This window comes from Apiospora kogelbergensis, assembly GCF_038363985.1.
Source record: "Apiospora kogelbergensis strain CBS 113332 chromosome Unknown utg000005l_segment0_segment0, whole genome shotgun sequence".
Classification (NCBI taxonomy): Eukaryota; Fungi; Ascomycota; class Sordariomycetes; order Amphisphaeriales; family Apiosporaceae; genus Apiospora; species Apiospora kogelbergensis.
Genome location: NW_027117422.1, coordinates 6,244,785 through 6,257,122, shown reverse-complemented (window position 1 = coordinate 6,257,122; position 12,338 = coordinate 6,244,785). Strand labels below are relative to the sequence as shown.

Below are 12,338 nucleotides of genomic sequence, written 5' to 3'. Positions count from 1 at the left end.
CGCTATTATTGCTAATAGTAGAGCCATGTAGTGATTGTTTAACTAAGCAATACACGAAAGAATTCTTATGTTCATTAGGAATATAATGCCTCTTTTGTCAGTGCATCTTGGGCAGCAGGGGCATAATCACATGCATTTTGCATACTATATAATTCCTTTTACATCATACCCTGCTGATCTAATTAATTCAAGATGCTTTCATCTCCTCCACCCACCACTCGGGGAACAATCCTGGATCTGCTCCTGGGAGCAGGACTTGTCACCGCAAAGACACTGCCGCACCAAGGTTACCAACCGCAGGTTCGAGCCCAGGGAGAAGATGAACACGGGCGGAAGCACGTATGTCGATGGCATCCACCCGTACGGCGAACACTACTTCACGGCAGACATCTTCGGTGGGCCACCAGGGCGCCGCGCCGCACCGCGTCGTCGACAAGCAGTCCCACAACGATTTCAAAGCCACACAGCTGGGTGGCCCCGCCGGCCGGCCTGCCGCCATGGAGGGCAAGCGATCCGACAGCAATGATGAGGTCGAGGACGACGTTCATTTTGGGTCAAGTAATGTGGCGGGCTTGGACAAGACCATCACTACATCGGCCACGGAGCCGACTGATCCAGTCTAGAGCATCGCGACGCGCGCCACCAGCGACACGTGCGACGTCGGCAACGGCTTCCGGCTGCGCACGACGATGGTGCGCAACTCGGAGGCGCGCGGAACGTGGGGGCAGATGAACATCGTTTCGCAGAACCTGGTGCAGCAGGTGCAGAAGCGCGTGATCCCGAGCGGTCTGGCCAACACGGCGGGCTTCCAAGAGCAACTCCAACAGCCCTCATACACAATGATACTCAACGTAAGGATTACGAACCCCGGCCTGGGGCTGAACGTGATGCAGGACATCCTGAACCAGATCCGCACCGAGTTTGTCGCGGCGTGGCGCGGCGAGGGCTCCGACAGCCAGAATCGCGGCCCGGACGTCTTCGAAATGGTCCTAGAGTGCTCCAATTTGGCTGCGATTATCGCGATGTCCGCAGCGTCATGTTCATGGAGACGCGCAATGCGGCGGAGCTTGGCTGGACTCGGCTTCTCTGTGACTAATGTTATCAAGATGAATCCGTTCTGAATTGGAATATGGTTTTCATTGGATGTCGCTTGTGGTGTTGTTTCTTAGGGTTTCGTTTTACAGGTCTTGGGTTATTTTCTATTTCAATCCAGTTGCTTCCTTTCGTTTTGTTTAAACCCCTACTCGGTACCGTTACTTACAGTTATTACATAATAGTTACTTCATATCGTTCATGAGTCCAGTTATTTTACAGCGCAGTCTATCACAGGGGTGACCTCCCGCGGCAGTGCGACGGTGATTTATTGGGAAGAGAGATTGAAAATTAAAGGGAAGATTCAACAAAGGGTGTCCCCCTCTATATAACTATGGCAAGAAGTAACCTGGAAAAGTCCAATCGTTATCAAATACCAGTTCGCTCCAGTTAATAACCTCGTCTGTCGTGCTTGAATCCTCGACAGATACACCCTCTGTAGGATCTTCAATGTTATGCCAGGCAGCCTGTTCCGCCGTATCGGTAGCTAGATCTTCGCTGCAGGGTCGACGTTCCCTTTCTGTGTCCATAAGCCCATGAGTAACTTCTCCCAAGCCAAGGTATTCCCCAGATACCTCCGATCCAGTTTCTTCCAACTCTGTGTCCCAGCGTAGCGGCTCACCCATATTATCATCCACACTTCTACTGTCAGAGCAGCACTCTCCATGACAGCCCGGGTGTAGCTCCACATCTTCTAAGTCATAGCGATCCTCGTCTAAATCCCCTGCTGCAACCAATGCTGCAAGGTTCCGTTCATCGTCACCCGTCCACTTCCCCTGAGTTTCGAGAAGTGAAGCTATTGCCAGGTGATCAGACTGCCGAGCAAAGGCCACAGCCCGAACATATTGCTCTCTGCCCTCAACATGTATACAACAACCATTTTCGAGGAGGAGCGCCACTGTGTCGAGCCGACCATGCTCCGAAGCACCCTCAAGAGCAGTTCTACCGTCGTATGGTGCTTTGGCGGCATTGACGTCAGCACCAAGGTCGATAAGCTTCTTTGTAAGACCGATAGAACCTTGGATAGCGGCTAACTGGAGAGCAGTAGCACCACGATAAAACGCTGGTGGTCCGTTTACATCAGCCTTATAAGCAAGTAATAAGTCAACCATTTCGAGATTCCCATCCTGAACCGCATGCTGAAGGGCTGTTCTTCTCTCGCGATTCTCACCCATTAAAATCGGGCCGGGACAATCGTGTTCATAACTTTCGTCGATGAATGCCCAGGGAGGGCAAGCATCGACAGAGACCCCCAATTCAAGTAGGAAGTACACCATGCCCACGTTGTGATACTTGACAGCAAGTTGTAGTGCTGTTTCTGACCATGGGTATCTGCGTCGAGGGTTGAATCCCCAGGACATAAGTTGTTTAACCTCTGCTACTGAACCTGCGGCAACGGCGGTCAAACCGGCAGCAGTGTTTGGTCGGTAATTAGCTTGAATGAGGGTTTGTGCACATTGTTCTCTCCACAGTGAATCCTCGAGCTTGCAGACGAATCTGTTGCCACGGGGATTGTACACCCCGCCGATGTTGTTGAAGGGGGTGAAGACTGGCACGAAAGAATTCTCCCACGGATATGACATCGTCATCGTCATCGGAGCTTGATGTTTGCCAAACAAGAGTTTCATTGGTTCAAATTCGCCACATGTCGCCGCAAAGTGGATAGAGCTCAGAACTGCATCTCCTTCCAACTTTTGATTGAGACTTTGATTTTCGGAAGTCGATTCTTTGAATGGCAGGAACTCCTTGAGAGTATGGACACCCAAAGGTATACTCTCTTCGTCGGCGCAATAAAGGAATTTCATGAGGGCAAGCGTCATCTCAGAGCTATATGTGCCTGGAAATCTTGAGCGGACCAGTCTCAGAGCTGCGGTGCAGAACGGAAATATACAAGTTCGGTCCTCAGGCTTATATAGAATGCGACGTTGCCAGCTATATTTACCAATCGCTTTGGCCCCAACTCTCATGACGAGGGTTCCGGAAAGAACATGCGATAGCGAACTCCTCCAGATAATATTTTTGAGAGAATCGAGGTTTTTGGTAACCCAGGCCTTTCTTAGCTCTTCCATCATGTCGTGCCTATCCACGATGGATTTCAACGTGTGTGCGTTGTGCTGAGCACCCAAGCGTATGAGAATTCTTGCTGCGTCGGTGTTCCCTTCCTTTATACGTCGCTGCAATACCTCATAACCGTAATCAACCGACTCGATCCTAGCTGGTGCTTCCTTCAACAGGAGGAGCTCTACGCAGCCCCAAAAACCACGCTCGATGGCGAGTTCCACAGGTGTCCGCCTTTTTGTAGGGACCCACTGCCGTCCATACGTTCTGGCTGGTGTATGAATTGCAGCGCCGTGGTCCAGAAGAAGGCTGCAGATCTGAAGGTCCCTTTTATACACAGCACTATGAAGAGCTAGATGAAGTTCAACGAAGTCTTCTGTAGAGGGGTCGAAATTTGGCAGGGCCCCCATTTGTAGCAGTGCTTTGGTCACATCGAGTGAGTGGGCAGCCTGTGTAGTGACCGCCACGCCGAGGGGGAACATGCCCCACCGATTCCGCACATTGAAGTCTATACCATGGTGATGTAGCTCCTCTAGTCGGGGAATCTCACCGTCGTAGACCGCGACAAGGATCTCGATTATCGTTTTTTCTGTAGGACTAGCTAACTTGCTAGATGATTGGACAAGTGTTGGACTGTTTTGCACTTGGCGAGCCGTGCAAGCTTCCTGATGCTCTATGAACACATGCATAGCATGGTAGTCGCGATTGAAAACTGCGTACTCCATTGGTGTGGTATGCTCGGGGCAACAATATTCATCCGGATTCGCTCCAAAGGATAGTATCTCCCTTAGCAAAGCCAGCTTAGACGGTCTGGTCAGCAGCTTAAGCGGTGCAGCCCGCGCAAGTCGCCATTTGCAGTCAAGTATGAGTACCAACGGCAAGTGTAGGCTTAGTTTGATATTGAGGCGTAAAAGCCAACGGAGTGCTCCGCCATGTCCAATATAAAGGGCATAACGAAACATTTCTTCCAGGAACGCCTTCACAGCCGATTCCGTCAAAAGTGAGCGCTCATTAGGCATGGCTCGATCCAAGATGCCCGATTCCACGAAATGATCAAATATGGCAATCTCGGATCCAGGATTCAGAAAGTGGTTCGAAACAATATACACAACCAGACTCAAATAGGTCATCCATGGGTTAGGGCATTGGCCCTCGATGATCCGTTGAGCTTGGAGTAAGTGCTCTCCAGGAAACTCCTCCGGAATCCAAGCCCCAAAGCAAGATGAGAGCCGAGAAACGCTCAACGAGGTTACGTTCTCAAGCCACCGTGATGTCTGGAGTAGTTCCAAGAAGGGACGCTGAGCCATGGTAGTGGACAGTTGTCGTTGGGATTTGGCCAGGCTTGGCCAGGAGTCTGTTGACGAGACGGGAAAGAATTCGAATAATCGACTCTTCATGCGGATGAAAGGCAGAGAATTATGGTCCCACTCCAGCTCAAACTTCATAGCAGGTGGCGTACAGACAGTTGTCATGTGGCCGGGCGGTGGTGAAGGACTTGCTGTAAGAACTCAGTGACGATACAATTGAGAAGGGAAACATGATGCACAAACATACAATTTCTGGCTATCTCGAGCTGAGTGTAGAAGTGGCGACTTATCTCGTGCCTGAGCTTTTTGGGAAGAATAACCAAGCCATCGATAATGGCCATACTGTCTTTGTCGTCTCGTTCGCGCTTCCTGACTTCAAGCCCGACGTACTTCCAGGTCTTATTGTCATTACGTTGGTTCCTTGCAAACCCCCATGACTGAAAGTGAGATATGTACTCGCGCTGGCTGGAATCGATGAGATCAGCAGGGTCACATTCGTGGCTCAGTGTGTTAAGTATTTGACTCACCTTGGCTTAAAACCCAAGGTTGCCATCTCTTCGACAAGTTCAGGCATTTTCTTTTTTCTTTCACCCACAGGTGCCAGAGACGGTCTCTGTGCTTCTCCCACTCTGCTTCGCTGTAGGAGGAAGGCATCCTGTTCTTCTGCGTGAGTACGCCGTGAGAGTAAGCGTATGAGGTGAACAATATTAAGATAGGGCGACAGTGTATGGGCAAGACGTGGTTGTATCGAAGAGGAAAGTGAAAAGAGGTCGGATGGAATCGGTCGGGGATTCAGTCAAGTTTCGGAAGACGAGGAAAGCGGGGTTACAGTTATTATTGGCTGTTCCCAGAACGAAGCAGGCTGAGGTGAAGTGCTTTGGGAACAGCCAATGGGGGCGGTAAGAAGAGGTGACGGTCTTTGGGAACAGCCAATGGGATCCAGAAAGGGTGAATAGCTTTGGGAACAGCCAATAGGAGCAATAAGACTAAGCGTAGAGGGGGGGACAGGGTGTACCGTGCTTGGATGACGTGGAGGTACCCCTGAAGAGAAGGCTGTACCGGAGAGAGAGAACGCCCTGCCATGCATGCAGTGGGCAGCGGCCGTAACACGCAAAGCCTGACTTGATTGGCGCTTCCCAAACCTCTACGGGGCCTGATTAGCCACCATATGCAGAGTCGCGAATCGCATCTGCGTTCCGTTGTATTTTGCACTTAGCTCGCCCGATGGCACTTGATGTCTACATCTACATATAGTACCAGAAAGACCCATAATGGGAGACAAAATGGCTTCAACTAAGTTCGATCCTATCGAGTACTCAACAAGCCTCGTCTCAAAGACCTATGTTAATGGAGTTGTCCACCGAGGCAATTGTCGCCATCATTGGCCTGTTTCTAGCTCTGCCTTCGGCAATTGCTCTCACTTGGAGCTGGCTTAGGTGCCGACGGTGCCTACGCCGTGCTTGGGAAACGCCTGATGCAGAATCTGCCTTACCTTTGATGCCGGTCACGCCCTCAGGCCCAGATCAAACAGCTCCAAACCCACAATCAGGTGTGCAGATCCGAATTCTACCGCTTCAAGCCATCTTATTGGAACGCTTCATCGACTCGGGGCTCCATGGTACTATAACTCTCCCCAAGTTGGCGCATGTAAGAGATTCATCCGTCCCATGGCATATGGCTCTTCGCATCTAACAAAGGTCATAAGGTCCTGCTTGACTGATGAGCAGTGCTGAGCGAGAAGGGATGAGTGATGCATACCCTCCTGTGCTGATAGTACGGCTGGTGGCTGGGTCCTCACGAAGCCATGCTTCAAGGGCACTGAAGAAAGAATTACGCTCGGGAAGGAGAGGGTCAGGCTACTGTCGCCCAAGGGCTACCAAGGGGTGGCTACATTAGATTTCACATCTGTTCAGCTTAGCTTCGCAAGGATGCCTAGTGCTTCACTTTCTGCAATACTGGTTGTGTATGTGTATAGCTTATATTTGGGGCTGCTAAAGTGTACAGTATACTGTAGAATCTATATACCCAAAGGGTCTTATAGACGAATTTGATTTCTTATTTAAATACCCCTTTGTGAGAAAAATCGTCAGCATACTAGAGACAGCCAGGCTCGGCGGTGGGGGCAGTGGACGGAAAGCACGCGACGTAAGCGGATCTAGGGGCGGTATCATAAGGTGAACGAGCATATATTGCAGGAAGAAATAGTAGGGCCAGAGAAGCGGCCGCCGGGGGATGAGTACGTGTCAATTTAATATGGACAGAGGGCTGCTCCCGACGATATTGAAAACACACTGCACGAAAGACAGGATCATCAATCGTTGCAGCTGTTGGCACTCCAGATCAAGAGCAAAGCTCTTGAGCTGCCGCGGCCTTCAATCGAGATAATATGTAATATACTGCATAAGGAGCTCTAATGAAAGAGAGAAAAAGAAGGCATGGATTCGAGCTATTCTGGCTATGGCTGCACAGCAGCTGAAAAGAGGCTTTGTACCCATCAGATGCACGTGACTCTGTGACACTATAGTCGCCGCACTGGCCCTGCTACAATATCCACCCGGAGGCCTAAAACCGCGGACACAGCTAATGAGCCGCCGAGTGACCTATCGAGAACGAGTGTGTGGGCACCGAATGCGACCGGCGGTAATAAGTCCCACGACGCCGTCAGAAGGAAGAGAAGGTGCTTGTATGGATAGTGGCATGGAAAGCGAAGGAGCTGGCGGGGCAGACTTCTGCACGTAGACAGTAACCCCGACAGAGGCAACATCAGCGGGAAGTATGGGGCAAAGGTGGAATTTTTCAGTCCAGACAGAATGCCGAGATGCGACGGCGAGAGCATCGAAGAGACCGTACGCCGGCTACGTCAGGGGGCCAAGCAGGAGATCCCAAAACAGTCAGCAGCAGTGAGAATGAGACGCAGAGAACGAGACCAGACAGTAGCTGGATCAGTAGCGACGTTGTAGAGAAAAAGCAGGACGACGATAGATTTGGGTGAAACGTACATGGTAGCGCCATCAGAGGGCGAGAGTGTCATGAAGCCGGCCACGCTCGAGGAAGTACTTTTTACTCTTCTAGAGAAAGCGGTGTCACTTGAGAGCAACTAGCTATACAAGTGGTATAACTGCGTCCCCCAAACTGGTGATACGGCACGATGCCTTAGCGCGGGAAGCCGAAGCAGTAAATAAGGTATTTCAGGGGGTAGGGAGGACTGCGTTGATGAGGGAGCTGTTGCCATACAGCAGCCGACATCCGCTGTCGAACGAGAGCCCCTTCTATATGTGGAAGAAGATCTTCGCGATGATCGTAGCGACAAGTCTGACGGCAGTATGGCTTACAATCAACCCTAACGACATCAACAACCCGTTTAAGCTGAACCTCTATTTGTAAGTTCATTCGGTCTGAAACCTGCTCAGTAGCAGTCTTTACTCTTGTTAGATATTATCCACAAGTCCAGTCATCATAAACCAGGCCTACCAGAGGTGACCTTCAAGCTTCCAGACTCTGTGTAACGGTGCAGCCAAATTACACGAAAGTCCTTCAGTCATCGCCATATGTCGCCGAGTGTAGAGACTCTCCGAGAAAGGGGAACCCGATTGAAACATCCTGCCTGGGAGCTCGTTTCTAGCCCATGTCCAGTCGCTGATGTAGACGCATTGAGGCCACTGCCCTGCGTCTCCGCTGAGAAGCGTCGTCAGTCTACCCAATTTTCATATGATCCGCCTTCTCTTCCGGATCCTTCGCTGCAGGGGGCCGTTCGTCTCGGGAGTGTTACTTGGTCTTAAAAATTCCAGACGTAAGAAGGTGGGCACGGAGTCCTCGCACCATTTCCTGATCAAAGCCGAAAGGGTGGCCAACTGGTAAGTGCTGAGCTGGTCGAGGCTCATGCTGATGGTGCACAAGAAGAAGGCTTCGGAGCACATTTTCAATAGCTCTTTTAGAAACAAGCATGCCTGCTTACGTGGTGCATTCTTCTTGATGGGGTCCAGTTTCTTTTGGGTCAGCCGAGAGATTTCCACGAGCCTGGTGCTTTGCTTGACCGAGAGGCATGCTTACTTACTTAACGATCTACAGTTTGGCCTCCCGCCCCGAAGGTGCTCTGGTTGCAGTTTCCAATGCGTCGGGAACACCGATTGGCGACTTCTTGCAATTCTGACGTAGCATTGCTTTCGCTTGCCCCGTTACGGTCCGATTCAGTCTATGTGTGTCGGAACTCCAATGCAGGTACTACACGTTGCGGGCTTGGGTGCCGTCCAATGGAAAGGGGCTCGCTGACTGATGTCTGCATTACACCACGTTTTCAACCTTTTAATTACCGCCACCGGCCCCCATCAATTAATTACTGCGACGGGTTCGGATACACCAATGACTGCCCGTTGATAACATGGCGACTAGCAATCTGCCTCGACCTCAACTAATCAATCTCTCCTCCTTGAAAATGTGTGGTCCAATCGCCATCAGGGTATCGCTGGTGTGGGGGCTGTTATCTTGATGGCCTCATGCAGTCTTATCCGGTCTTCAAGATAAATATGGCATTCATTTTCTGCTTCGGATCTTTGTGCCGCCACCGTCGGGTACTGGTCAATCAGCCTTGTAATTATCCGTGGTAGGCCCGCGCCATGCTTGATTTATTTATTTGTGCTACAGAACCTCATATTGTCTTTCGGCGTGCTGATTCTTTTCGGAACGCAGCCTGACTCAAGTGCTCTGAGGGACATCGAGCCATTGCAAACCTCCACGGCGGGTATATAGTACTCACAATCGAAGGGGTGTCATGGTCTTGTTGTCCTCAGGGCTCTCAAGCTTCCTCAAATCTCTTTCCGCCCTCGAATATAACAGGAGCAACTCTGCCGTTTTCACCTTTCGTTGTTGTGCCTATCTTCGATCTTCAACGAATTCCGGAACCTTCCTGAACATTCAGCTGCCAGCTGCTCTTCCGCCAGCAGTACCCCTGGTTCTTCAAACCTTCAGCCCTCCCGTCGCTTCTCCTCCAGTATGGACACAGATGAACAAGTCTACTTGGGTGCATGGACGAACTGGTCACGCGGCTCTGTTATGGGCGCTACCCTCACGTTAACGCGCGAGCAGGGCAATCTCCTTATCGCGTTCACAGCGCTGTTCGTACCATTTGTTGCCTCTCGATTCTGGAGAGTATTCGCTATCCTGTTCCATCAATGCTACTCGAAGTCGGTCCCGCGAGACGCAATTCATCACCAGCGACAGGTTATACTACGAAATTCCTCTTCCCCTGAGTCGGGGCTGATCTCCTTCATCCGCCTACTATGGGCCTGGCGCAGCACTACTACTCCCAATCGACCTTGGCTCCGGTTCTTACCCGTAGCCTTGTTTTCGTTATTCTCTATCTGTGCATTCACGGTAGCAGGTGGTTTCTCCTCAATGATCTCAACGGCAGGTGAGGTCCTTTTAAGAGGGGATAACTGCGAGATTGCTAGTGTCTCAACCGATAGCAACATAACTCAACAGGCGTCACGATCCTACTTTGCGAATTATTTGAACGATATAGCAAATTATGCACAACAATGCTATTCTAATCAAAATTCAGGCCTCCTTCAGTGCTCCAGGTTTATTAACAGTACTATACCTACAGCGGTCACGGATTACAATGCCGCCTGTCCTTTTCGTTCGGACATTTGTCGGCACAATAATTCAAATTTACGTCTCGATACAGGACATTTGAATAGCAACGATGTACTCGGAATAAATGCTCCTAAAGATGAGACGATGACGCTGCGATATGTTTTGCATGTCAGTCTCCCACGCCTACCACCGTCATTACCTTCCCTCCAACTGCCACATAACGCTAACCTCCTGTTGGATGTTTACTAGTGTGCCCCTTTGACTACGGAAGACCGCACAAGGGATATCACTGTTTCGAACCAAACCTTCACCACTTATAACTATGGACCCATGACTGTTATAGGTCCTGAACAAATCAATTACACCTACGCCGTCTCGGATATCAATACTCAGTATGCAAGGCCTGGTACAGGTAGCCTTGTTAACAAGAACTTCTTGCTAAGGTAAGAATGGTCGAACGGGACGCAGAAACAAGAGATGTCATCATTATTTTGCAATACTGCTCTGGTTTCTTGTGAGCTAAAATATGGTCGCAGCACCACCCTATTCGTCATGGATCGAGGATCTCTTTTGAAAGACCAGTCCCTTTTTATTCCGGACCCAGCCATTGTCAGGCAGGATGGTGACGTAAAATTAATATGGCTCTCAGGCAACGGGCTTTTCTTCATTCCACAAGTTGACGATCCTTGGTACCGAGCCACTGTTCACGATGGATACGTCACCGGAACCAACAACCATACCGAGGTGAGAATAGATCAGTATCGCCCAGAAGAAGCAGCATCTCCCTTGGGCTGCGTTGAGCAGTACCAGTGGTGCCGGGATCCATCGCGCGGCCAATGCGGAGATCTCGATGGAAAACTAGGCGCTATCTACAGTGCCGCTGCCTGGTTCAACCTCACAAGCGAAGACCTCGATCCCTTTAGGCCAGTGAGTCGGACTAGACTTGGGTCACTTCTAATCTGGATGTTTTTCAACATATACCAGAGTGGTGCACTCGAAGGGGTTATTGACACGCTTGGTCCAAATTCCCTCGCATCTCATTTCATGGTCCGAGAAGGCACAGCTGGCAATCTTGCAAAGAACCAGTGGCAGCTTGACGTTACCCGGTAAGTATTGCCTCTTCAACGGATTTCAATATACATAGTTGATAACTGATCTTATCGATAGCTGGTGGACTATTTTATTGGCCGGATTTCAGGCCTCCTTTGTCAATACTGCTCGCGGAATGGCTAATTCAACTTTGAAACCTCACGATAACATTCAGCCATCTAATGAGTACGATTGGAATACTTGCCGTAATCAGGTTAGGTTATCCTTCAAGAAACAACCAATACGAACCCTGACTAATCAATAAAATTAGAAAGTTCGAAGCGCCCAACACACTTCTTTCAGTGTTTTTGGTCTTATATTTACATACTCCATAGGAGGCCTCATTATTATCACATCATTCACAATTGCCCCTATACTGGATTGTTTGCAAAAGCGAGGCCGCTATAACAGATACGCCTACCTCGAGTGGGAAGGCCATACGGCCATCCAGCTCCATCGCGTGGGCCAAGAGCAGCTCGGCTACGGAAACTGGGTTCACTGCGATGAGAGAATTCCGATTACGCAACCTGGCGACGACATGCTGGCGCCTTTTGATATATCGGATCCCAAACATCCACTGCTGGCTCGTATCTCTGACGATCCCTCTGAGGGCGAGACTAAGCCAGAGAACATTGCCCAGGATTCGTCGTCCACGGAGCAATCACTGCCGCAGGAGTCTCTGGGACACAGCGGCGGCGCTTCCCCTGAGGATAGTACCACCGAGATTCGACGCGCAGTGACAGATGCGCATGCTTACGTCCGCAGAGACAACAACACATATACCATGGATGAAGACTTGGATGGTTACCAAAGAAGACCAACCACTGCTCCATGAGACGTGGAGAGGAAGACCAGAAACCAACAATCACCATCACAGGGCGGGAAAAGCTCGACATCGAACTGAACAAATAAGAGTAATAGAAATAAGCGTGCGAGTAGCTTTTTTGAGATACATTTAGATAGCAATGGCTGGGGCATATTTGGATGTCTTATGGTAAAGCACCGTTTCTTCGCCATTCTTTTTATTGGGAGAATGTTATGTGACTCTGGACTAGCAGGGTTCGAGGATGGTTTTTTGTTTCTTTATTGTCATTCGTTCTCAACTTCTTCTAACGGATCAAGTCTGTTCGGCCATAATAAACGGAACAATTTTGCCAATGAGGCAATCCTTTCATGAACATTGTCTTCTGTATGAGCTCT

At 50.0% G+C, this 12,338-nt stretch overlaps 5 protein-coding genes across 5 annotated transcripts; 4 read left to right on the top strand and 1 right to left on the bottom strand.

Annotated features, from left to right (window-relative positions):
• Positions 1-347: 347 nt before the first annotated feature.
• PG998_008697 (uncharacterized protein) lies at positions 348-623 on the top strand (the record flags this gene model as incomplete). Its single annotated transcript, XM_066875513.1, has 1 exon — positions 348-623. The coding sequence occupies one exon, from the start codon at positions 348-350 to the stop codon at positions 621-623; it is 276 nt and encodes a 91-aa protein (XP_066731458.1).
• A 66-nt stretch (positions 624-689) lies between these two features.
• Positions 690-1,121, top strand: PG998_008696 (uncharacterized protein; the record flags this gene model as incomplete). The annotated part of the gene is made up of 1 exon (XM_066875512.1): positions 690-1,121. One exon carries the CDS (start codon positions 690-692, stop codon positions 1,119-1,121), a length of 432 nt encoding a protein of 143 aa, XP_066731457.1.
• Positions 1,122-1,424: 303 nt separating this feature from the next.
• PG998_008695 (Protein fem-1-like protein) lies at positions 1,425-5,031 on the bottom strand (the record flags this gene model as incomplete). The annotated part of the gene is made up of 3 exons (XM_066875511.1): positions 1,425-4,648; positions 4,705-4,922; positions 4,985-5,031. The coding sequence occupies 3 exons, from the start codon at positions 5,029-5,031 to the stop codon at positions 1,425-1,427; spliced, it is 3,489 nt and encodes a 1,162-aa protein (XP_066731456.1).
• A 2,720-nt stretch (positions 5,032-7,751) lies between these two features.
• Positions 7,752-8,607, top strand: PG998_008694 (uncharacterized protein; the record flags this gene model as incomplete). The annotated part of the gene is made up of 3 exons (XM_066875510.1): positions 7,752-7,837; positions 8,246-8,311; positions 8,526-8,607. 3 exons carry the CDS (start codon positions 7,752-7,754, stop codon positions 8,605-8,607), a joined length of 234 nt encoding a protein of 77 aa, XP_066731455.1.
• Positions 8,608-10,601: 1,994 nt separating this feature from the next.
• On the top strand, positions 10,602-11,973 carry PG998_008693 (uncharacterized protein; the record flags this gene model as incomplete). Its single annotated transcript, XM_066875509.1, has 4 exons — positions 10,602-10,976; positions 11,034-11,155; positions 11,217-11,352; positions 11,410-11,973. 4 exons carry the CDS (start codon positions 10,602-10,604, stop codon positions 11,971-11,973), a joined length of 1,197 nt encoding a protein of 398 aa, XP_066731454.1.
• Positions 11,974-12,338: the final 365 nt, after the last annotated feature.